The sequence below is a fragment of the Dermacentor silvarum genome, chromosome 9 (assembly GCF_013339745.2).
Source record: "Dermacentor silvarum isolate Dsil-2018 chromosome 9, BIME_Dsil_1.4, whole genome shotgun sequence".
Lineage (NCBI taxonomy): Eukaryota > Metazoa > Arthropoda > Arachnida > Ixodida > Ixodidae > Dermacentor > Dermacentor silvarum.
In genome coordinates this window covers 146608415-146634819 of record NC_051162.1, presented here as the reverse complement: position 1 = coordinate 146634819, position 26405 = coordinate 146608415, and the positions used below count along the sequence as shown (strand labels likewise).

Genomic DNA, 26405 nt, shown 5'->3' with positions numbered 1-26405 from the left:
ACCGCGGTGAGCGATAAACGATCGACTAACAAGCGGTCACCATTTGAGAGATTTGAAATCAGATAGCCATCAGTTTAACGCGTGCAACAAGCGAAAGCTGCCGCAGGAGAAAACCGAAACTTGCCGCCACCGCGCGCGCCCTGATGTGCGAGTGATAGCCGACTCGCCCTTGCCATTAAAAAAAAAAGGGAAAGAAACGGAGAGGCATCGGCGCAAGTAAAAAATTCCACGTGTTCCCGTCGAGTGGCAGCACATGCCAAGCGAAAGAAATGATAGTAGAAAAAGGCGCGCTTTTTAAATGTACAAGCGATGACGTACATGTACGTCATTGACCATTTTGAAGGTGTTCGCGGAGGACGTACATGCACGTCATTGACCCTGAAAGGGTTAATTATACACGCGTGCACCCGCCGTCTCCTGCCGCAGCACAAGCTCCAATACGCCCAGTAATTGTACTGGCAGGCCTTCAGAGCTATTTCGGACGTGCCTGTGGTGATTTGAGCCCTTAGGGATAGTAAAAGGCCTGCATTAATTTTTTCGGACATTCTCGCAGACCCTAGGGAGTCCGAAAAATCGGATGTTGACTGTACACGAAAAAAAAAGTTACGTCAAATTTCGGGGGAAAAAACATGCGTGTTATTGTGGCAAGTGGCATTGGGCAACATGCAATCGCCTATTGTATGGTGCGTCCTCTGAATTGAACATATTTTAGTTATGCTGCGACAGGTGCAGCTTTACAACGAACCTCGGTTTCGCTGTCTACATTGAAAAATGCTTGTTTTTATTTCCTTATGTAAACTTCGCTGAAGATAATTATTTACTACAGTGCAGTAGAGCACAGTCGAACTGTTTATATAACAAAACTTGATTTAGCAAAATCTGTGATGTATCAAACTTTTTTTCATTTCCTGATCTTAGCTTCATAGAACACCTGTACTTTTCATATGATTTAACTAAGCAATTCTGATCCTAAGTTTCGATTTCACAAAGTTCACAGCATATCACATGCACATACCTAGAACATTTAGCGACAAGCAAAACATAGCTCCATAGTGAATTTATAATTTTCATCCATCCTTTCGCATGCAAATCTTGCCAACAAGAGGTGAAAAACACTGACCATCGAATGGAGGACAAAATGCACCAGTTCACCGTCTTTCATGCCGGTACGGACACCATGCTAGGAAATTCCCTACTCATGCTTGTGGTGTCGCGGATAAAACAACAGGAAAACGTCAACTGGAAGTGAGCTTACGAGTGCTTCAGCGATGATGAAACAAAGGCGCTTTGTCATTGCGTCCTGCCTTATTGTTATCTTAAATGATGTGATGATCTTGGCCTTGTGGCTCGTTGCATTGTTGGTAGCGAACAAAATGGCAGCCTAATGTTGGCGGACTGTTATGATGATGACACATGTGAACGCACGTCACCATGTGATGGTGGTCGGAGCATTAGATGCGGTCTGTGTGGCAACATTGCTCTTGACGTGATCTCTACTGGATGCGTTAATCCCTTAAATGTTGGTTGAGTTTTTTGCGGGATTCTGTTCCTCAACGCCTATTAGCAGGAGGCTGTCCACCAGGACTGTTGAAAGAACCTGTGAAGTAACTTTACTGCTGAAACAGAAACCTAAGAAATTGACAATTTGACAAATGTTTTCCCATTGCAAGTACGACTTCGTTATGTTGAGGTTCAACTGCAGGAAATTTGCATTGTTGTTAACCTCCGGGGGAAAAAAGATGAACAGGCCGGAAACAGTCTTTATCAATTGAGCGTGCCTTCTCACATGCAAACAAATCTTGCCGGCAAGCAGTTGAGAGCAATAAAGCATGTTCCTGTTTCCCTGTGCATGTTTTCCTGAGTTATCATTGCTCTCTCATTGGTTAGTGTCACAGAGAAAGCCAGGCAAGTCGGTGCTTTGCGCTCTTTCATTGGCCAGTCTCTTCGTGGAAGAGAGGTGATGTTGAGCTCTCTCAACGTTATAACAATGTAGAAGACTGGACAAAGCTTTATGGACGATGCAGGCATAGAACTTTCAACTGGTGTCCACTTCGCTTTGGCCTTGGTACAACATTGAAGCCAAACTGAAATAGCCCAAGTTTATACACTTGTTTTGAGAAAGTGTGTATGCTCCATTTCATACTTAGCAGACAATTCTGCAAAAACTACACAACTAGTGCGGTCACATAAGTCTTACTTTGTGAGTTTTGCACTGCGGTCGTTTTGAATCTGCGACATCCTATACCGAATATATGCTTCTGTATCACCAGTACAACTTGTAGATGTAAGGTTACATCTATATTGCATATTATTTGTGCACCTTTGTGGTTTCAGTATGTGACGTACAAGGTGTGTTTAGGCCGCGAGTGCGAGTGGTGCACTGTAGCTGCTGGTAGAAGAAACTTGCCTTGCTCATTCGGTGTTAAATAGGATCCGATTTTTGAAGCTTATGCCGTATTTCACGTATGATAGCAATGTTATATTGAATTACATGACGCAGCCTATATATTTCGTTCAAATATGACATGCTGTTGTTTAGTCGTGAATCCAAGCTTTGAGAGAACTGTTGCCTGCTATGTATGAATCGGAACATCGGTGGGGAAGGTAGCGGCATCAAGAGTAGTGCTGCTTTCAATTTCCACAGGGACCCCAGAGTGAAACGCATCACTGTGGCACCGGTCATTGCAGTTACCAAACATGCAGGTGAAGCACTTTGGTAAAATGCAGAAGGGAAACACTGTCTAAGGGAGTTTCTCAACCAAATTTAGAAGCCTGCAGTTCTGATAATATGAAAACGGAGCTGACCAGGTAAAAGGGAAAGTCCTGTACTGTCTTGGCAACTGGCTATGTCGCCTGTACTGGCAGTCATTTGTGGCAACATGGAGAGGATCACAAACGTTTCCTTTCCACTTCTTTGTTCTCAAACTTGTTTCTCTCTCTCTGCAGGAAAACTCTCAAAATGCTCTTCTCGTCCATGCCACACTTGAAACACTTCTTCGGTTTCTCAACTGGATTCCACTGGGTTACATCTTTGAAACAAAGCTCATCAGCACACTCATCTACAAGGTGAGTTTGAGTGGGCGCTGATTTTTGACGATACGCCAGCCATTCACGATAGTTGAGGTCGATGAATTTCTCAACTTCTCTCGTGTCTAACACCTCTGTCACTTCCACGCCTTCCTTGCAGTTCCTGAATGTTCCGCTCTTCCGGAATGTGACATTGAAGTGTTTGACAGAAATCAGCGGTGTCAATGCGTCACACTATGACGAAATGTTTGTCTTGCTCTTCACTCAGACCATGGCACAATTGGAACAGGTGAGTCTTCATTCTCAACATTCCATTCCTTGGTGGTGAAGGATTGTAATGGACATTGACTGTCTGATTCATGTCATTCATTCACGTCATGTGATTCATGTCATTCATGTCTCTTATCAGACATGAATGCCTGATAACAGTTCTAAACCGTTGCATCTCTCGAATTCACATGCTGCGCACGGGAGACAACAGACATAAGCCTGAGACTGCTAAGCATGAGCATACCTGTCAACCCTTCAAATTTTCAGTAAAATTGATAAATTTGAGCTCTTTTTACAATTTTACAAATTTTGCGTCAAGTTTTACTGTAAATAAATTCTGTTCAGGAAGAAAGTTTCACTCGTCTCCCAGTCACAAAATGATGTCCTGTGGATATCCTCTGGACATCCACCGCCGGAACATGGATATCCTAGGGATGTGTCGGATATGTCCGGTGGACATCCCTCAAACGATCGTTTGGCCACACTTTCCGTGTAGTGACATCCCTTGCATGTCCGTGAGGGACGTTATGGGGACATGATGTGTACATTTTATGGCCACATGACAGTGCCTTTTGCACAATCGATTTTTGCTATAATGTATATTTTGGTCGCAGCACACACGGTGTACAGATGCAAAGGGCAAAACACCCATGCATAAAGAACAGATTCATTGCATACACACGTTACGTGCGCACGGGCGAGTGCGGCAGTGTAGTGTACTCCTCATTCTTCTAGGCCTTCTGCCAATCTCAAGTGGCTTATTCAACTAACTGAAGTTTCCAAAGTAAACTGCATCAGAAAATTTGTGAAGCACAACATACACACTAGCTGCACACACGATAGCTTCGGGTTGTAATTCGAACATGCGAGAAAACATTATTCTGTTACGGTGAAATTCAAAGAGAAAGTCTCAGTTGGAAAACAAATATTCACGTGTATGCCGAAAAAGGTCCGTAACCTTGGGACATCTGTGGTAGGAAATCCGTAACTGGATGTCTGGCGGATGTCCTATTTGTCTCCGAAATAGTGCATGGACGTTGGTACATGATTTTAATGTCCTATGTATGAAGTGTTTTCACTGGGCTGTCTCTGACTGTACCCTTGGAAGTATTGTACTAAAGAAAGGGTACCAGAGTTTTACTTGCTTTGAGCAAGCATGTTCAGACACGTTCTTGAAGCAGGTGAAATTGGCAACAACCAAGATGTTGCAAATGTTGCTGTGATGTAAAAAAGTGTCTGTTGCTTGTCAGTTTGAGCTGGTCGTTTCCAAGTTGCTGTGGCTAGTGGGCTGCATTATGAATAAAGTATGTATGTACCCCATAACAGGCATGTGCTCTGGGCAAACTTGTAAAACATATGTGTGCTATTCTCTGCCTCCTCCTTCCAGTGTTGCCTCTGCAGGGTCTTTATGAATTTTAAATTTCACAACTTGGCAGGTACGCTGGGCTGTCTTGCATTGCGTTACCGTCATTAATGCAATATGTTTTGTTCTTTGCAGATGTTGCCACCGGCAACGGTCATCAAGGAGGCCTACTCCAACGGCCAGGACGATGAGCAGAAGTTCATCCAGAATCTGAGCTTGTTCTTGTGTACCTATCTGAAAGAACATGGTGCGCTCATCGAGAAGCGTGCCGACCTTCTTGAAGTTCTACATGCTGTACGTAGGCATTTCCTTTTCGCTGTGTTGAGGTTTTGCAGTGAAAATAGTGAATTGAGCTTTTTGTTGTTAGATGGCTTTGTGTACCCTTACCTGTTTGTCTTGTGCTAACCCTTCTGTGATGGTCATAGAACCCTTCTGTGTTTAATTTGTTCAAATTTTTTTTCTGTCTTGGTATGCTGGTAAAAATGCATAATTGGTGCCAGGTGTGCCCTGTTCTGTGTTCCCTCTAATGTGGAGCCAGCAGTGCAGCTTTGTGCTCAGATTTTGCACCATAAAGCAGAAGACTCGCGCCTTACCATAGGTGCCTACGGAAGCCCATCAGCATTGGCTAGGTGTACATGCAATATCATTTATGGTGTATGTACATTGCAGGCGCTGCATTACCTGCTGCTCATCTCTGAAGTGGAGGAAGTGGAGATCTTCAAGATCTGCCTGGAGTACTGGAATGCGTTGGCCTCGGACCTGTACCGGGAGATCCCTTATGGCCTTGGGACGGGTGCCCCGCTCTACGTGGGCGGTGAGCCTGCCAGGCGAAGCCCCGGTTCACCCCAGTCTGCCCGGCGCCTTCTTTACGGGCCCGTACTCACCAAGGTATACAAGTGCCAACTCTCCCGAATTTTCTGCAATGTTTACGAATTTGGTCTAGTTCTTGTAACTTTAGAACTGTTGCATCAAGTTTTACAAAACATAATTCTGTTGCGGGGAAACGATTTGCTTGTTGGTTTTCGAACCTTTCATTGGAGGTCTCCTGATTCATAGTATACCTTGAAACCATTAAAAACCCTCTACTGCACGCGCCTCCAGGCCCTTGTATTTAAGGGCCTTGACGAGGCAGCAGCGCTACTGACATTTTTCAGTATGTCATGCATTCAAACCATCTTTTTCGTCTCCATAGCATACGTCACCAGTCATTGTCATTATTTTAATATGTATATATTTTACTCGCTTACAGCGACAGGCCCCTGTATAGCCGCGCTACATCTATACATTTATTTCTCATTTACCGCACTATAGACTATATCATTGATTGAGGCTCTTTGGCCATCATTTGCCCTTGCGCCATATAACCATCATAAAAACCCTTGACCGTATAACTGCCGTTTTCAAGACCTTGACAGCCCTTAAGTTTCAAAGAGTGCTTAAAAATTCTTAAACTTAGCGTTTGGTTACCCTTAGCAGATTCTATTTCTGTATCGGACCATGAGGTTTACTTAAGCCGACAATCTAGCGGAAAAAATCTGGTTAGCCTGTAATGGGAGAGCCACCTTGTTTAGGGTGATTGGTGAGCATTTATCCATTGCCTGTGTGCAGTTATTAAATGTTGGCTCATTGTTTAAGGCTGCTTTATTTTAAAGCTGTCTGGCATCATGGTTCTTTCTACCTTGAAAATGCCTTGTCAGGGCCTTGAAGGTCACTGAAAACTCTTGAATTATTTTACACAAAAGCTGCTCCCACCACTGTTTGAATTGTGGCGAAGTTTTGCTCTGGATGCTGATGAAGAGTTCTTCGTTTTTCCTCTTCAGTTGCGGTACATCATGATTGGTCGTATGGCAAAACCTGAAGAGGTGATCGTCGTCGAGAATGAGCAAGGTGAAGTGGTGCGAGAGTTCATGAAGGACACGGATGCCATCCAGTTGTACAAAAACATGCGTGAAACACTTGGTGAGCATGGTTCAACCTCTTTCATAGCACACTGATAATATTGTGTTAGTGTTAAGTCCACGGGCAGCGTCAACAGGCATTAAAGAGCAAGAAAGAAAAAAGCATCCTCCATTTGTGTTACAGTATTTGTTGTTAAATAAGGTCACTAATAAATTTTAGCACATAGGAAACTAACAACATTTCACAGTTAAAATCCACCCCACCCCCCCTCTTTTTGTGTGTGTGTGGGGGGGTGTATCATAATGATAGTACATCTTGTTACGCGAGTGTTTTTACAGTTTATTTCAAAGGCATATGCCACAAATCTTGTGACTACGCATTTCACATTCATTCACTGCCAAGTGCAGGAGACACAGAGTGACACTAAAGTGGCATGACAATCAAAGGTTGCATGCAACTTGAATGTGTATTGCACAAATACAACCCAAGGGTGTGACGACGCTCTTATTGACCTTCTCAATGCTTGCCCTGATCTGGACAGTGCACACAATGGAGTTTTGTAAAATGCCACTTGAATGGAACACTCGCACCACTGTATGTATGAGTTTTTTTACGAGCTATAAACCACTATTGAACATTTTATGTAAGCACTCGCATTGTAGTAGAACCTCATTCATACATTCTGGAAAAAAATGAGAGATAAAACTTATTAACTGGGAAAACGTACGGTCTGAAGTGAATAAAAAAATGTGACAGACTTCAACTGTAGCTGACATCTACATAATGCGAAGCGCTGCGTGAATCGTAGTGAAACATGCCGCTCACATCATGCTACCTGCAGCAGAGATGGGTCGAGTGTTTGGGTTATCGCTTGCTAAAAGCGTGCAGTGCGCTTCCAATGGCACTATGCCCCAGGTGCTGTAAAACTGATAGGTGAAGATGCTTATTGCGGTAGGGTTGGAGGAGGTAGCTGTGAATGCAGTGTGCAATGACCCGGGAGGAGATTTGCTGGTACCGGAATAAAAAAACTGAGTGTGCACCAGCTTTTTCATGTGGGACGGGCGGGCGAGTATTGCCAGGAAGCTCACGTGGCAGGCAGCAACCGTTCTCGATCGCGCCGCTTCACGCCTTTTCTTGTTCCTATGAAAAACATTTCCAAAGAGCCAGTGTCAGCTTTTTCCACTGCTTTCTTCAGGGCATCCAAATGTAGGTCTGCCAAGCTATCCGCAGCTGTGTTGGTAGTACAGCGCTGGTCCTGTGTGCATGTCTGTTTTTGCCTTCGACTTTTGCACTGTTCAACTTGCTGAAGTGCTTTTCCTTCTTTTTTTTTTTTTCAGTGTATCTGACTCACTTGGACTACCTTGACACGGAGCGGATCATGACGGAGAAGCTGCACTTCCAGGTCAATGGCCAGGAGTGGTCTTGGAAGAACCTCAACACTGTACGTAATAGCACTGCTGTTATTACAGAGATAACCAGCACTGACACATTCTAAAAACTGTAGAAACTACACCTTACACTTCTTTGGATGTATAGGAATGTACAGAGATGACACGTGTGAAAGTTAGCTCGTTCCTTGCGAGATATGTTCATTTGATATTTAACTGCACTGGCAGCACAAACCCACTTTGTATTTATTAGTGCAGTTATTAATAGTGGTGTTAATATTTGAAACCTGGAACATTATGTTCGAATGAGTTAGTATTCAAATCGATACGAAATACATTTTTACTATTCCAAATATTCTCACCCCCAAAAAATGCTCTTGTCTGTTCAAGTCAGCTTTGCCCTAGTACAGGCGTGTTATGCGGTGAAGCATGTTTAACCTGCTGTTTAGTTTATCAAAGCTAAAACGGGGCACTATCAGATCAAGTACCCACACTGTGCTGCTGCTTCATGAATCTGAACAACACCAGCTGCCATGTAGAAACCTCTGTGTCTGCTACTAATCTGGCTAAGTGCCTAAAAACAGTTTCCAAACTACAAATTTGACTAAGTAGCAAGCTTGGCAATGTTTTGAGACCTTTGTTCCAAGGTGTTTGAGTACCACTTGGATGCTTCAATGGCAAACTAGATTAAAAACCTGTCATTAGAAGGAGCAAGGAGAATTTAGACACCAAGGAACCCAGATTATGTCCTCAACGACTAAAGCTTCTGAAGGGGCCTCTTTTCACGTCAGTGCCGTGGAAAGACTTTGATAAGGTCCTCGGTCCTATACCAGCAGCAATTTTCACTTGTGGCAGGAATTTTCAATGCGACAAGGACAGGTTAAAAGATTGTGCAGCATGAAATTTTGGGCCAAAAGGATCCATGTGAGTGGGTGGTGTAAGCATGGTGCCCACTGTTGGCTCGACTTCTGAAGAGGTATCTGTCGATACCAGACACTAGTGAGCAACTGTTTTCAGTGTCTGAAGAAATTGCGACATACAAGGAGGGTGGTCACTGCTACTCAAACATGTCAATCAGCTATGATACTGTAAAGCAAAATGTTGCACTAGAGAGTTTTGTAGGCCACAAAGCAAAATTTTCCGGTACGGCATTTGCTGTGCAATAAACGTTTTGTTTTCGTACCTCTGGTTAGTGAAAAAGATTGCATGCAAACCCAACAGTATTAATATTTGAAAAATATTTCGGAGAAAACCAATTGCAGTGGTGATTTAGCGGTAATAAAAAAAAAATGTGTTAACATTATGTTGCACCTCTTTGAGGTCCCGGATCCATGATTTTAAACTGCGTTCACCACATTGCAAAGTGTTGTTCAGGAGCTCAGTCGATACACGTCCTGCCTCTCTATAGAGAGGAGTGCAATTGATGGTGGTCTGGAGCAAATCACTGTCAGTTGCACAATCTACAGATGTGCACGCACACACGTACACTTATACGTGCGCTCTTCTAAGCTCTCCCATCCCTTTCTACCTCTACCACATGACCGGCTTCCCCTACACACTTTTTTCTTGTTTGCACTCCCAATGCAAGCACATTAAGGTTCGATTTGCTCTTGGTTTACATTATTCGAACTTGCTTCGAAATTGAATACTTGATATTCCCATACTCCTTGTTATTAAACTTTTGATGCAAAAGTCTGTGACTGCCTTCCAAGCCTGATGGTGTCCTTTGGCCTTGTGCGCAGCTGTGCTGGGCCATCGGCTCCATCAGTGGTGCCATGCACGAGGAAGACGAGAAGCGGTTCCTGGTGACGGTCATCAAGGACCTGCTCGGCCTGTGCGAGCAGAAGCGGGGCAAGGACAACAAGGCCATCATTGCCTCCAACATCATGTACGTAGTGGGACAGTATCCGCGCTTCCTCCGTGCCCACTGGAAGTTCCTCAAGACGGTCGTCAACAAGCTCTTTGAGTTCATGCACGGTGAGTCTGCCAGCAATTTCCACACTTTCCTCCCCGTGCTGTGTAGCTTCCTCCTGCTCTTTCCACGCTGTGCAGTGAATCGTGCCGCACGAACAAGGCCAAGTAGAGTCGAAGGCAGTTGTAATCGGCAGGCTTATGTGCTAACATAGTTCCCGCATGTTGTCAAGTAATCTCATTCGACCAAACTCGCGTATAAAGAAACTATCTTTTGTGATTCATTGGTTATATGCTCTAGTGAAGAAAAGAAGCAAGGAAGGAATTAGTTTTTTTTTTTTTTTTTAGAACCTGTGCCTTAACTCTTTCTGAGCGTTGCTAAAAATGGCCACTCGAAGTTCTCGATTCGATACAGTTCTGATACTGAGCATTCTCGCATGCATGTTTGAAAAAGGCAACTACAAGAACAAAGCGCGCGCACACACACGCAGGGTGCAACAGCTGCGTCAATTGTGCCATTTTTATACAATTTCGTATTTTTGCGCTGAGCTGCGCCAAAACGCCTGACCAGCTGCGAAATTTCTCGGTTACACTAGTTTTAGCGGGAAACAAAGACCGTGTTGGCAACCTGCAGCTTGGACATGCCAGCAATATTTTTGCTGCTGGTTGCAGTGTGGCGTGTTGTATATGCAGTAAAATCTCGCGGAGACGCGGAGCTGGCATTGCTTGCAGTAACTAAAGCAGTTACTTGTATGGTACAGCAAGCGACCCGGCACTGACGGCGTGAGCATTGTAGGTGATGCAATGCACCAAACTAGCAAGGGTTCGGTTCCATGCGGCAACAGCCAACAGCGTTGTAATGAAATGGTGCTGATTTTCGCTGTACACCACAGAAACGCCAAAAACATTGTCAAACAGTCGCTGCATGTTTCGATTACCACCGGAACGTCACGACACATTGTCAGAAAAAAAAACCGATAGGGAACCTCTCGCGAAGAAATGTATGTGTACTTTCCGCATATTTGGCGGAAAAAGTTGCATACAGTGCACTGCTGGGGCGCGATCGAGGTCGTTGTTCAGAGTGCGCATTCAATTTCGCCAGGCGCGACCTAGGTCAACCGTGCACGACGAAACTGAATGCATGCTCCGAACAACGATCTCCGATCGCGCCCCTGCCCTCACCTACGCTGCTAATGTGAATTACCGTATGTACTCGCGTAATGAACGCACTTTTTTTCCCCCAGAAATTCAATGCAAAGTTGGGGGGTGCGTTTATTATGCGGGGTAAATTTTATGGCATGTTATGAGTAAGCGTTATTTGTGAAACTGCTCCAAATTTGCGATTTAGTGCTCCGAAACGGAAGTTTTTTTTTTCCCGTAACCTGCTCCAAATTTGGATTTTTTTGCTCCAAAAGCAAGATTTTCCTGCCCCAAAAATTGCTCTAAATCCTATTTTGGCTGTTGCACCACTGCACATGCGCACACACATGCACACACACGCTCAAGCAAACACAAACAAACAAAACCTAAAATAGCTTCTCTGAATGCTGCTGCATTTAGACATGCAAGCTGTGTAATGGTGCTGGCAGTAGACCCCCCAAGTTCGGTGTATTCAATGTCCGGTTCTTTATGAACGAGTTATTTTACATGAGTATTGATAAGTAAGACTTAGCTTTGGGCCAGTTGGTTCTGCATTGTTACGACCAGCGAGCAACGCGAGACAGAGACAAGCAGACAAGGACTGTCCTTGCTTTCTTATGTATATTGTCTCGCATTGCACACTGGTTATAATTATAAGTACAGTAAAACCCCGCTGATACGATACCGGCTGGTACAAATTTCGGTGTGATATGAATTCGCAACATTCCCTGGCCGAAATACATTGCTCACAATACGAAAAAAATCGGCTGTTCCGAACGCGTTGCCGCGCAGCCTTGGATCGTACGAACGCGTGAGCAACAGCGGCGGCGGCACAGCAGGATCCATAGTCGCCAAGCAACCGGCTACGTCACGCGGCTGTGCAATCTCTCATTTGTCCCCACGTCGAGCAAACAGGACCACATCACAGCCTAGCCGATGCTTAGCGAGAAAGTAGACAAGGACCGCTGCAGCAACGACGACCGCAGCACAGCCCCGGCGGCCAAAACGCTCCCTGCACTCGACGTGCTCAGGCGTTCAGTGGCGTGCGAAAACATTCCTCAGATCACGTGCGCGCACTTTTACGCCTTCCAGAAGGCGATCGTTGACGATTTGGGCAAGAAGAAAACGTACGCGGTTAGTAAAACCCCGTTGATACGTTTTTCAAGGGACCGCAAAAAAAAAGTCGCAGTTTCACCCGAAAGGTGAAGCAACAATGATTGCAATAGCAAATTAGTAGACAGCTGTACGAAGTAAGGATAGTGGTTGGACCGGCCGTATATACTTCTAAACATTCGCTTACTAAGTAAATTAACAAGCACGATGTCACGCACGCACAGGTGAACACGAACACATCTCGCTCGATGACCACGGACACTCACTATCAAAACGCTGGCATGAAGAAGCGCAACAGCAGCAGCGAGCTAACTGACCTTCGCGCTGTTTCTCACTTCAACGCGAACTAAACGCCGAAAGCACAGCGCATACGAAGCTACCAGCAGGTTAGAACTTTTTAACTGGTTTCTCTTACCTGACGGACTTTTAACGCAAGAGCTTTATAAAAGAAGCGAGACCAAAGTGTTGACACTTCTTTTGAAGAGTCTGAATGGCTGCCGAGGCTGACTCGACGCATTGTGAAGAGCACGCTTTGTGCAAACTGTTGGAGAGTGCACCTAGTGTCAGTTGTAAATCTTTTATTAAACTTACGTTGCTAACAGCCAAGATGTTTTTGTAACTCTTAAAATTAAGTGTAAAAAAGATGCTTTCGTTTGATACTTCTGAGTACAGTAAAACCTCATTAACTTGTATTTCACATGACCGGAAAAAATGTCCAAATTAACCAAATGTAGAACTAGAGAAGGTATCTAGAAACCCTAAGCAAATGCTTGCTATCTCAACACACTTTTATTTACTGAATGAATTGGCAAATCCTGTTTATACTTTGCATAAAAGCAGATTCTGATGACTGTGGCAATGCGGACTCTGCCGCTTCATTTCGGATGGTCACTAGCGCCGCTTTAGCCCTTTTGCGTCGAACACTTGCAGTGGTCTGCGCTTGCCGAGCTCCAAGAGCTGTCTGAATTAGCTGGTAGGTGGCCAAATACGCTCGAATTAATGAGAGTTTGATTCCATTAAACAATACATATGCCTGCTAGGACCAAGGAAGGAGGCTGAATTATTTCATTTTTCAAATTAACAAGGGTCTAATTAACAAGCTTTTGCTGTACATGCACAGTATTAACACATATGGTGGCATACCGTATTTATTAGAATATAAGGCGGTCATGATTATAAGGCGAGGGGGCAATTGGGAGCACCCAAGAAAAAAAGAAAAACTGCACACCAATATAAGGTGATACAGAGTAGTCAACGGATTATTGAAATTTGGCGGGGATCGCCTGAAATACTGAATTACTAACACAGCCAAAATGCAAAATGGCGACCGTGAAATAGTTGGGGAAGAGAGCTTCAACACGCAAAGTGTGGGTTATATGCAAATTTTGCCTTAAGGGTGTGGCTTCACAGCAGCCCGAATTTCTCTTTATAGTGTGGCTTCACAGCACTACGGCGCGCGCTGCGGTAAAGCCACACTGTAAGGCGAAATTCGTGCTGCCGTGAAGCCACATCTGAAGGCCAAATTTGCGTAAAGGCGGGGGGAGAGGCTAAAAATTCTGGGGAAATACCTCGCTTTATATTCAAATGAATACGGTAAATTGTTGGTGTTTAATACAGCTGTTGGCATAGAAACTGCAAATCAAAATATTAAAGGGACACTAACGAGAAAAATAATTTCACCTGTATTAGTAAATTGCCCTTCTACAATACCGAAAAAGCTACTTTTACCATGAGCACAGGCTTGTTAAACCAGAAAAGCCGCAAAAACTAAAGGTGGGCGGCCACCCTGCTGGAGATGGACGGCGACTGCTAGAGCCTCGTTAGTTGTCAATCTGTAAAAATTTACTCATTATATTGTAAAGGAGACAAAGATTGCACCTGGTAATTTCACTAACGTTTTCTGAGCCAATGAGGCCCCAGTTAAAAAAAAAGGTACTTCGAAATCTGTGGCGTTACCCTTATGCGTGCAGACTGGTGTTTTTGCGCGAAATTTAAGAAGTTTAACTTTGCAATTGGTTTTAGCAGAATCTTGTCTTTGTTATTTACGATTCTACGTACCTCATACTGTCCTTTTGACATGTTTATTACGTTTTTTTACTATGTTCTTGCATTCGTTACTTTCACGTGGAACTGAACCCTATGTAATGCCTTCGGGCACTTAAGGAGAAAATTAATTAAATTTGAGAGAAAATGAAACTTCATTAAGTGAAATTTAAAGCAAATTTGAGTTAATTTATTTTCTCTTGTAATAACTAACCTCTTATTGCAAAATTAACAAAAATAGAGTTCTCGAAGAATACATTGTCACTCTAAAGTGATTTGGTGTTCCTCTTTAGTGTCCCGATGCTTCCATTGCCGCTGAGGCATTGTTAAGTCGTATCAGAAACAGATGTGGAATAAAAACAAGATGCGTAATTTGCGTCACAGGACCTTGTGAGAGGCCCAGGTGGTCAAAAGTAATGCAGAGCCCCCATTTTAGCATCTCTCATGGGGCCCACCTGTTGCTTTGAGACCTTAAACCTCATGGTTTGATTTAATTTCACCTAATTCTTTAAAAACAGTGCATCCATGTCAGGCAAGGCTAGCTGTGGTGAGGGCGCGCCTCATCAAGGCTTTGGACTAGCCTTTTTTTTTTTACCCATATGTTTAAAATATAAATACGTGAGTTCTTTTCGGATTTTATTCATCACTGTCTCTAGGAATTGAAGCTTTGAGCTCAGCACTTGCGTTGTAATGTGTTACGACAGCTGCAATCAAACTTCTTTAACAGAGTTATGCTTGCCCCAGATAAGGGCATCAAAGCTGCTGTAGAACAAGTTTAACGTAGTAGGGCTAGCTAGGGTTTAGACTGCATATGACAGTGGTGTGTGTGCCCATTGACAGAGTAGGCAACGGCCCACTGCACATTGGTGTTTCTTCTTTTTTTTTTTGCTCTCTCTCTCTCTCTCCCTCTTCCTTTTTTTTTTTTTTTTTCACTTGGAACCACTTGGAAATGAGGTGGGTAATGTTCAGACTGTTGCAGATAGAGGTGATCATGGGATAAGTTGGGTACGTATTAATCACGTTTGCAACTTCTCGGGCCAGCATCGTTGCGCATCAATGCAGCTTTGTCACTTAGTTCTTTATAACCGTTGTTTGGATTACGGCTTTTCAATAGAAATCTGTTTGAAATATAAGGAGCTCTGTCTTTCCAGTAGCCTTTTCAATAAGTTACACCTATAGTACATGCACTGTGGCACCTCAGAAAACACTTGATACAGCAAATGTTTTCAACACAGGTGAGTTTCACACAATTACTGTACAGCTTACTGCATTGATGGTTTGCGAGTACCCTATAATAAAGAGCAGGAGACGTTGACGTCGGAAGGGAACATCAGGCACTGTTCTTGTTGCGGTAACGGCATGCATTATTTCGGGTAGCCAGGTGTCAAGGTCAGTCTTTGGCCATGTGCGTTTGTCACGACCGATGGGGGGGGTACAGGACACAGGATTGCCAAATTTCATGTTGCCCGTGACGAAACCACATATTTTAAGAAGGTGGTTTCTCGCTTGTGCCTCTCTTGAATCAAAATATGCATTGTGTATGTTGGGTATCTGCGGCTCAGTCAACTCTGTAGTTTGGCTTTCCTGCATAACCAACAGTGGGCACATGACAGTGTTGGAATTTGCTCTCTGATGGGGTGTGGCCTGGTGCATGCCTGTGTGGTGTGCCCTCGGCTGTTAAACTTCGAAGGGCGTCCAAGAATACAATAGCCGTCTTTGATTTGCTCCGTTCTTTGGCACGTTGCTTTCTTTGACCAAACTTGGGTTGCAGAAATCATGTTATCTTTGATTTGTTGCTGTGCAACGTGTTCATTGCAGTTTTGAATTTGTGTTGAGAAACTTGTCTGTGCACATTTAGAGGCAGCTTTTGCACAGCCAGCTGCCCTTTCTGTGTGTTGCTGCTGAAGGCTGCATTCATTGGCTGATAACGGACGTCCTGCTTCACTGCAAATTCCAGGCGCGTCAGCCATCTCACACTGAGATACTCGAAACGTTTTCCTACGTATATTCTTGCTTGGGAACAGTTTGTTTGGAACTGAACTTTTTGGCCTTGTTTTGTATGCGTGAAAGTGTGTCTGAGTTGTGTGACTGTAACAAATGCTAGACGGTGCTGTCGTGGAGGTTGTCCACAGGCCACTCCCAGACATAGAATCGTGGGACGTTGGGCTAGTTGGTCAAACATGAAAAATTTGTTTTGCACTGCTAAGACACAAAGACAATAAACACAGATATGAATAACACAAGCACTTGTATGTGTCATTCGCATCTGTGTGCGTTTTATGGTCTCTGTGAAAGTCCTAATTGTGCAACAATCTTTAATAAGGCTTCCAACGACAAGTGACCTCTGACCTTTGCTGATACTTCGTATACATGTTTTTCGTTTGGTATGGTGAATCAATGAAGTGTATGTGACTTTCTGTCTTTCCTTCCTTTTTTTTCTTTATTTATTGACTGGTTATTGACCTCTCTCTTTGATCACTGTTCTGGTCTCTGTGTAAATGAGCAGTGCATGCAATTTGTGGCGAATGTGTGTGCTCTGTGTGAATGACCGGTGTGGGTCGGAGTGTGCAGGACATGGGCTGAACCAGCGTTGTATTCAGGAGGTTGTGTGTGGGATTTGGCCATGATGCCGCAATAAAGTGTGGGGCATAATTTTGGGTAAGGTGACTCATATTATCTCGGAAAGAAAGCCAGTTGTTTGGTGCATGAAGGCGCCTGAATTTTTGGAAAATTGTTGAAACGTGAGCTGTCAACAGTGGATGCGCAGTCGCAGGCATTGTGAGACTGTTTGTGAACTGCTATATCTAGTCAGGGGCCAATATTGCGGGCGTGCCATAAACTGTGCAAATGAAAGTGTTCACAACTTGTCATACCTTCGCGAATTTCACATCAGGATGGATATTGCATTGGAATTGGTGCTTATCCAAGTTTTTTTTTACATGGTCATTAAAGTATATCATATGTTTGTGCTTTCTAAGCAGTTGGGACCTCATTCCTCACTTAAGGTCTTAAGATTTGTTGACGACTATCTGGTGCTTATGCCCATTCTTAAGCGTCTCTTATTTTATAGGTGTAGCTACTCCTAAACTTTGTTGCCAACTTTATCATGGGTAATATCACTTCGTTCTTTTACTACACTTTGTGTGTCCTCCTTGTGAGGTTTTCTGTGATGTAGTACATGTACAAATAATGCAATGAGTAAATAATTAAGGCGGTTTGGATGTCAACTTTTCTAATAAAAAACAAAAAAAAAGATGTTGCCCTTGAACTTGCTGAATGTGTGCGTGTGTGAAGGAGTGCTTGGAAGCATTGTGAATGGCCTTGTCACTTCTGAACAGCACTGTACTTTGTAGCTACCCTGCTTTTTTTTTTTTTTCATTTTGTTTCTCTTCAATATGGTGCAAATGTATGACTGTTGTGTGAATGTTCTGGATGCCTGGACTTCGAATGTTTGAGTTGCAATAAAAAGGGAAGAAATATTTACCCCGCATTTTGTCTGTCTTAAAAATGCTTTGCATTGCACTCTTTTTACTCTCCAAAGTTGATGAGAATGCTTGCAAAGCATCTTAGTCAATTTCTTAAAAATTATTAAATATTAATCTGCCAAAAACTGTATATTTTTGTTTCACTTGTGTAGATACAATTCTGCAACAGTTTTTCTCGATTGTTGCTTTATTTTATTGCGAATGGTTTGCTTTTATTTTTCTTAGTTAACCTTGTCTTGTGCATCTTTAGCGTTTTTTGCACGGTACTATATCATTACGAATGAGAAGGCTGTTTTTGTAGACATCATGCTAGTAATTACTTCACAAAACAAGTAATGAATGAGTCAGTCAAGTCAGAATGAGACCAGCTGTGTGCTTATAATGACCACAGTATGAATTAAACAAACAATGATGCCAAGGAAAGCATAGGGAAATAGTTTTCTTTTTCCCCATTGAAATATAGAGATGAATTTGCATAAGTTTTGCAGTAAGCTTCATATATTCTTAACTCTTTCAGGCACCAATTAATTGTGTTGATTGAAACTTTGACCTCATTTCTTGCATCTTCAGATGAATAAAAATGTACAACTGCAGGGTAGATAAAGAATTCTCAATTCTTTAGCGAGTTTTGTCAAGTTTACAGATTGTGGACTCCATGCGAGAATTCACTACAGGAACATCAAATATGATATCAACTATTTCATGTCTAGCAGGCTTGGAAAGCACCTATCCAGCCACATGAAAATAATGCCTGGTGCAAGACATAATGAAAAACAATGAAAGAAGTGAACTCTCTACGTAAGACATACTGGCACCCAGCTGTCTACCTTCCCACTCGTTTTACTGAAACATGTTGCACGTGTTATTCAAACTTGCAGCACTATTTCAATGAGAAGTGTTTCAAGATGTGTGCAACACATTTTAAATATCATTATGTTCATCAGTGCTTTTGCTGCTGCTGCAGTATCTCAGTGCACAGTTGTGCACTCGGCCCCTGAAAGGGTTAATAAAGAACAATGGAAATGGCAGAAGCGACTACTTGCCACCAATGGGAGCCAAACACTCGGCCTTTGCGTGACTTGTCGTGCTGTACCAACATGAGCTACAACGGCGGCTGTACCATTGTCCACTTTCTTGGGTATTTGTATACTTATACTATACGTAGCACTTGGATTTTTAGCCAGTGCCACTCACATTCGTTGTGGCAGATGTTACACATCTTTTCAACTTGTCGGGATTTGTGGGGGGATGCCGACGGCCCTCTGCCTCGACACACTGAGCCCCGCGGTTGGCGCATGCCTGCGCATCAACCGCGGTCCGGTACAAGCTCGAGGAAACAATAGACGACAACCACGTGTACACTCGGAAAGCATTTATTACGACTGCAACTAACACTTCGAGCAGGCCAGCTAGCTATAGTTGACATCGCTGAGCGTTCCCTCGAAGAGAATAATACACTAGGTATAGAAGGGCTTCCGACTTACCAACTGGGGGAATACGGACGGCCGCGGCGTTTGCCGCGGCAAGAACGTGGTTGACTAACCACGTGCGGGAATACGGGAGCGACGGCGGAGACTTCCGCCGTCGCCGCTTGCTGGAGATCAAAGAGAGCCGGGCGATATCAGCGGGATCTCACGTGACCCACTCGGTGGCGCTGATAGCGCTTGCGATTCCCGCGCGCCGCCCGCGGAAGGAAACTTTCCCCTCTCCCAACTCTCCCTGGCACGCATGCGCTTGACGCGACGCTCGCTGCCCGTGCGGAGGTTATGGGATCCGAGGATTCCCACAAACTGCAGGTATTTTACTGCAGTTAAATTAACTGCCTGCATTTGAAAGGATTTTGAAAGGATGCTTCGCAGTGCAGTAGCAGTGGGTGTGTAAAATGCGCGTCTTCATCTAAATTGGCATGCTTTTGACTACTACGTGCATTCCACAGTTATTCCGTCACCAGTCTGATAGGGCCGTGATGTAGCCAGCAATATTGGTGCGAACATGCGGACCTCAGTTAAAGCTCCTCTCATCGTGGTTTGCTGATGGCTCCAACATTCCTTTTTTTTTTTTTTTCATTTGCCATATTGTGCACTTTGCCCCAAATGAAAATGAGAACTGCTTGGCATAATCGCAGTAGAAAAATCCACTGTGTAAAATGCGAGAAATGCGTAAAAATTCACCGCCGATTATGATACTCCCTAATGCGCAATTTGAGCGCAGCTCTATATGTATTTTCATTTGCACGCACAGTCTGTCTCGTGTGGCACATTGCAAACGAAGCGAAGTGGGGTGCGACTGCCTCACTAATTGGGAGGTCGCGAGAGGAAGTGCATGGCTGACGCATAGGCGTGATTCACAGCAGCCGCTGCACACACACCTCCTCTCATACAGTGCTTTGTTTCCATGTATGATATCGGTGGCGTCATCGGTGAACAGACAATGCGCTACTCTGGCGCCATCTTGTAGCCATCGCCGCCGCAGAGCCCGTCTTGCGCAGCACTACGCTTCTCTTCTCACGCATTCACCAGACCCTCCTCCTCCGCTTTCCTCCTCACGCTCTCTTCCATACCGCACTCTTTCACCCCTGTTGAGCTCCGCGTTTGCTCTTTCATCCTTCGCTGTGTTCGTTCTCTTGGTTACGAGGGTCGCTGAGGGAAGACGCCGACGCTCGCCGCAGGAACGGGCGCCTAGGAGCTGCGCTCTAAAAGGAACAGAATAAAATCTGAAGCATGAATGTTTCCCACTGTTCCTTTAGGAACAATAATTATGATGATGCATACTCCGCCGCTGTGTTGTGGTTGTACACTTGGAACGCTTTTTTCTTCGCCCTTTGCACTTGGTGTGCTCCAGGGTTTTTCCAACTTAATTTATGTCCCGCCAATACCTCAGCATTAATGAACATTATCATGATGTTCATTAATGTCGAGGTATTGGCAGGACATCATTGAATAGTGCATATGTTTGCAAGGACCAAGTGTAGAAAGATTTCATTGTGAAAATTGCTTGATTTATATAGTTATTTATCCGTAGATAACATCACTTGTTAGTGGAAGAAGTATTTGGTGCTGCTGGTAATGAGTGATTTCATCTACTTCCTGAATTCAAGTAAGACATACTGGTGACAGTGCATTAAGAAACAGACGCACTACTTTTTTTGTAACCTGGTATCCATTTCCTTGTTCTCAATTGACGTCTTGATTGAGCACTTCGTGACTTGGCCGTCCAACTTTCAAAAGTGTACTCTTGTCCTTGCTTTCTTTTCAGTCACTAGTGAGTACTGTATGGGCTGAATGCTCATTTCCACTTTCTCTTGCCAAAATTAAAGCCAACTATACCTACATGTATAGTGTCTTGTCGCATTGTCTACTGCTGCGTTTCTTGGAAAGATAGTCGACGAGAGTTTAGACTTGGACCTTGCTATGGCAGCAAATGCTGATCCTAAGGTTTCGGCATCATGCAAGAATGCCGACTTACACATTTTAAAAAAACAGTCACTTCCAAATCAGCGTCCATGTAATGTGAGGTCGATGTCCACATTTTGGAATTGGGCAGGTGAATAGTCAGAATATTAGACACATATCGTATATTCCTTGCTATTCAATTTGTATTTTATTTAAGAATTTGTCATTTGTTTTTGTTCACATGGTAAGGGATAACAACATTAGAGAGGCTACGGGAAGAAAAATTTCTAGAAATTTTAATTCCATTACAGTGGCTACTGCTGACTGGAGTTAGATGTGCCAACATAATCCTTGCATGTTTTTATTTATTTGCTTTTTCCTCATTTTGTCCCTTGGCCTCTTCTCTCTCCTTGTGATTGTTTTGCAGAGACGCACGAGGGCGTGCAGGACATGGCGTGCGACACGTTCATCAAGATAGCGCAGAAGTGCCGCCGCCACTTTGTCCAGGTGCAGGTGGGCGAGGCGGTGCCCTTCATCGAGGAGATCCTGGCCAACATGAGCTCCATCATCTATGACCTGCAGCCGCAGCAGGTGCACACCTTCTGCGAGGCCGTTGGCTACATGATCTCGGCGCAGGCCGACCAGGCACAGCAGGAGCGCCTCGTCGACCGGTACATGCTCCTCCCCAACCAGGTCTGGGACGACATCATCAAGCAGGCCAGCAAGGTGCGCATCCCCCCCTCACGCTTGTCTCTGTTTCATCGCCTGCTGTTTCTTAATTCTCTCTCTTGTTCCGCTTTATGGCCCCTTCCCCGAAGTGCTGAGACGTGTTCCCCAAAGGGCTGCAGAAAATAGAGCCTCTTTCTCTCTACAGTCACTCTCTCTTTGATCGCTCTCACAAGGAAATCCTCTGTTATAAATTTCCTGGTGCCTCAAGAAAATGTTCATATCATCTGAAGTTTGTATGATCCGTAACAAGCAACAATCACAGCACCAAAGTGAACCTGAGGCGTTGTTATTTGTAGCATTTACTTTTGCTTAAAGAAGTCCTTGGTGCATTTCTGGGCCTCTGTTTCCTCAGTGTCGTGTAGCAGACATTTACACAATGCATAAAACTTGGCACTCGTTCCTTCATCTACATTGCCAGTTCTCACTGCGCACTGCAGTTAAAACAAGTGTAGGAGTCTCTGCCAGTATTACGGAAGACCAAGATATACATTGACATTGCAACTGTGTGTTGGAGCCGTACCACATTTGCTCAGAGAAGTTTTGTGCTGGCTTAGAAATCAAAGCATCCACAGCGACCTGGTACAGCATCCAAGGCATGCTGAAACAAGCTGTCTTGGCCCGGACTTATTCAAAATTCATATTATCCTGAGATTCGGACTAACCAATCACCAAGATTTGACTGTATTCTCACTACGTGAATTCTTCATGCAGCATAAGAGGGAAAGAAAGAGGCTAGTCAAAGATTAGAGTAATACCCTAACTTCTGAAGGATGTCCACGAGGGACCAATGGTGTGAACCTGTTTGTCCAGCAATTTCAAAGTCTGTTGGTCGAACTGTATGGAGGCCCACACAGTGAAGGTCGCAGTGATGCCCTGTACGAGGACCAGGACACATCTACAGCAAGTGAAGAAGGTTTGTGCCCACAACTGGGGCGAGGCAGAACAGGCCTCCTGGCATGGACTGCCAAAATGATAGCTGCATATTCACTCGAATCACAAGGAGCAGGGCTTCTTGTAGATAGGCGAAAGCAGCCGAGAGATCAGAACTATAAAAAAAGTCAGTTTCACCCGAAGGCGAAGCATCAATTGCGACAGCAAATTAGTAGACAGCCATACGAAGTAATACTAGTAGTTTAATCGGCCATATATATTTGTAAACATTCGCTTACTAACTAAATTAACAAGCATGGTTTCACGTGCGCACAAGCAAACATGAACACATCTTATCTGATGACGCATACACTCGCTGGTAAAACGCTGGAGTGAGCAAGCGCGGCGGCAGCAGTGAGCGAATTGACCTTCGTGCTACCCCTTGCTTTAGCGCGAACTATGCGGCGAGAACACAGTGCACACAAAGCTATCAGCACTTGGCGCACTCTATCCCCATCGCAGACCACTTTCACGATAAGGCCTGCATATGGTGCAGTAGGCCCCGTAAGTTTTGGCATGTGAAACCCCATAATTTTTATTTTTCTCTTTAGAAGGCTGTATTAGTGTAAGCCCACCCATTCTGGACAGGCGACATAACAGCTGTGCTCACTGAAAGTGGTGATGTTTTTACAATTTGAAGTCCTGAACTTGAGTAGCCTACCAACTTGTGTTGAGAGAATGCCTTGTCTGTGTGCAGAATGTCGATGTGCTGAAGGACCCGGACGCGGTGCGGCAGCTCGGCAACATTCTCAAGACCAATGTGAGGGCGTGCAAAGCCCTGGGTCACCCATATGTGACGCAGCTGGGCCGCATCTACCTGGACATGCTAAACGTGTACAAGGTGATGAGTGAGAACATCAGTGCGGCAGTGGCCTTGAATGGCGAGGGGGTCACCAAGCAGCCGCTGATCCGCTCCATGCGCACAGTCAAGAAGGAGACCCTGAAGCTCATCGCCGGGTGGGTGTCGCGCACCAGCGACCCCAAGATGGTGCTGGAGAACTTCATACCACCACTGCTGGATGCGGTGCTCCTCGACTACCAGCGATGCACAGTGCCCGCAGCAAGAGAACCCGAGGTGCTCTCGGCGATGTCAATGATCGTCCACCGGTTAGAGGTGAGCGAGCAGCTTCTTTGGGGCAGAAGATCATAGCTCCAACTTGCCAACTCTTCCTAATTTTTCGTACAATTTATGAATTTGGGCTCATTCTACAATTTTACAAGTGTTTTGTCAAGTTTTGCCAGAAGTGGTTGCTGTAGCCAAAACGTTGTAAAGGTGCTGGAAGATTGGGCAGTGCAAGGTTGTAAGAAATGAACACAGAAAAGAAATTGTGAAGGTGCTTGTGCTGTCCTTTTGTGACAACACAAGGCGCAATGTGTTCCACAAGGTACTTGTGTCGAGCTAGTTTACTCGGACAAGTTGCTCAAGCAGGCAAAATCGATCACAGCAAAATGGCTGAAATATCACTGTGATATAAAAGCAGCGTTGCTTGTCAGCCTCTGCTGTTCCAAGTTTGCTGCCGCTAGCATGCTGCATTTAAAGGTTAATGCAGTAAAACCTTGTTAGTTCCACCATTGGAAAATAGGATAATTCGGACTCGTCCTCGGGACCTGGCAGGCGTATGCATTATTTAGTGCAATCAAACACTTGTTCATTTGGGCGCATTTTGTAAGTGAAATCTAACAAACAGGAAGCTAATACACATGACATTATGGCAACTAAATCAGACTGGCATTTCAGAGCATAAGAGCTGGGAAGAATGCAATAAAACCACAACGTATCAATGAGGTTCTGTATTTCTCAGTGAGCTACAGACTGATATTAGAGGGGGGTGTGATGGAAATTGGGGTTGGTACTGCTCAGACATGACAGCAGCCAGGAAATGTAACAGTGGCAGCTGGAAGGTGGAGACCTGTGAGAAAATCGGAAGAATAGTCCCTTTACATTTCTCACAGGACTACAAGAATATAATGGGAAAACACGTGAATGTAAATGCTATAACCAGGAAAAACTATTAGTGAAGTTTTACTGTTTTGATTTAAGTGTGGAAGCTTGTTAGCTGCCATCTTTTGCTAGGGAATGATATAGCACAAAAGCCAAAGTTTGATTGTTCATTGCAAAAATGCTTGTGGGCCTGGTATGTTTTTTGTTTGATCAGTCTTTACTAAGGACTAGTGGTGCCTATGTATTCGTTATTGGCGTTTGCTGACCCTAGTGTATTCGTGCAGGGCTTCATCACATGTGAGATTCCAAAGATCTTCGATGCGGTGTTTGAGTGCACGTTGAGCATGATCAACAAGGTAAGGCCACCTTTTATCACTGTCATAAGTGTGCTTGCTTCATCTCTTGGTCTGATGTGATATTGTGAATATGCAGTGTGATATTCTGCAGTGTGGTATTGGGAGGCTGGCATTGTATTCACAGCAAACTGGCTCATTTAATAACACTCTCGTTCATGCAACTCGGCAGGTTCTTTTTTTTTTCTTGCCTTTTGTGTTACAGCTGTTAGGCAAAAAAAATTTATGTGCATAAAAGTTGTGCGACTGCAAGCAACAAAATGCTGCGAAGTGTGGGTTCAGCAAGACGCAAGCTTGGTATTCGAAGAGAAAGGGTGTCTTCTGGTGCTGCATGTGCAACAGTTTTTGTTGCCATCTGTGAAGCTGACTCACACAAGCACATTGATGTTCGATGGGGGCGAAATGCGAAAACACCCATTTACTTAGATTTAGGTGCAATTTAAAGAACCCCAGGTGGTCGAAATTTCCGGAGTCCCCCCCACTACGGCGTGCCTCATAATCAGATCGTGGTTTTGGCACGTAAAACCCCATAATTTCCATAATTTCGTGTGCAGCGTCTTTGCTCAGATTCGCCGCCTGGCATGATAATATATGGCACATGTACATTGTCATGGGCTATTCTCAGCAGGATCGATCGCTTGTGTGGGATGAATAGAACAGAACCGAAAGAGAAAGGCCTCTTAAAAATGTCAGAATGGCTTTGGTTTTTGTAATACAGAAAGTTGGGGCTGATTTGAACTGGGATGTTAAAAAAAATATTCCAGCACTTAGTGGGAAAAGAGGAAGGCAAACAAAAAGATAAAAAGGAACAGGACAGACAGAACACCTTCAAGTGGTCTTTACTTTGCAAAAAATATTACAACTTCTGTGATGACAGAGGGGTGCAATCGATCAATGCTCATGCCCATCACAACTCGCACCGTATGCGTATTACATAGTCACTGGCAAAAGATACCCAAATTCTTTATTTGACAGCATGATTGACGCTGTACTTACACGGCTATCACCACCTTTTTTTAATGCTACAGGCAGATTGATACATGAAGCCCTTTCACATTAAAAAAATTGATGAATGAAATTTGCATGTAGTCTGGCTGCTTTTTGCAGAATTGAAGTGACCCACTGCGGTGGCTCAGTGGCTAAGGCATTGCACTGCTGAGCACGAGATTGCGGGATCGAATTCCGGCCGCAGCGGCCACATTTCAATGGAGGCAAAATGCAAGAACAGCCGTGTGCGCGCGTTGTGGTGCACGTTAAAAAACCCCAGGTGGTCAAAATTAATCCGGAGCCCTCCACTACAGCATGCCTCATAAACAGAACTGGTTTTGGCACGTAAAACCCCAGAATTCAATTCAATTCAGAATTGGAAGTGTTGCATCGTTTTGGAGGGTACAGCCACTTTTTGATTACAACTTTCCAA

The 26405-nt window shown here is 44.2% G+C and overlaps 1 protein-coding gene across 2 annotated transcripts in view; it reads left to right on the top strand.

Moving 5' to 3' along the window:
* LOC119464502 (exportin-1) overlaps positions 1–26405 on the top strand; it is a 57207-nt gene that overhangs the window by 16825 nt on the left and 13977 nt on the right. For both annotated transcript variants that reach the window (XM_037725505.2, XM_037725503.2), the window contains 10 exons: positions 2947–3066; positions 3188–3316; positions 4796–4954; positions 5330–5548; positions 6481–6619; positions 7897–8000; positions 9690–9924; positions 21459–21757; positions 23388–23804; positions 24917–24988. In XM_037725505.2, the coding sequence (XP_037581433.1) occupies positions 2947–3066; positions 3188–3316; positions 4796–4954; positions 5330–5548; positions 6481–6619; positions 7897–8000; positions 9690–9924; positions 21459–21757; positions 23388–23804; positions 24917–24988 (1893 nt within the window). The remainder of the gene's footprint in view (positions 1–2946; positions 3067–3187; positions 3317–4795; positions 4955–5329; positions 5549–6480; positions 6620–7896; positions 8001–9689; positions 9925–21458; positions 21758–23387; positions 23805–24916; positions 24989–26405) is intronic.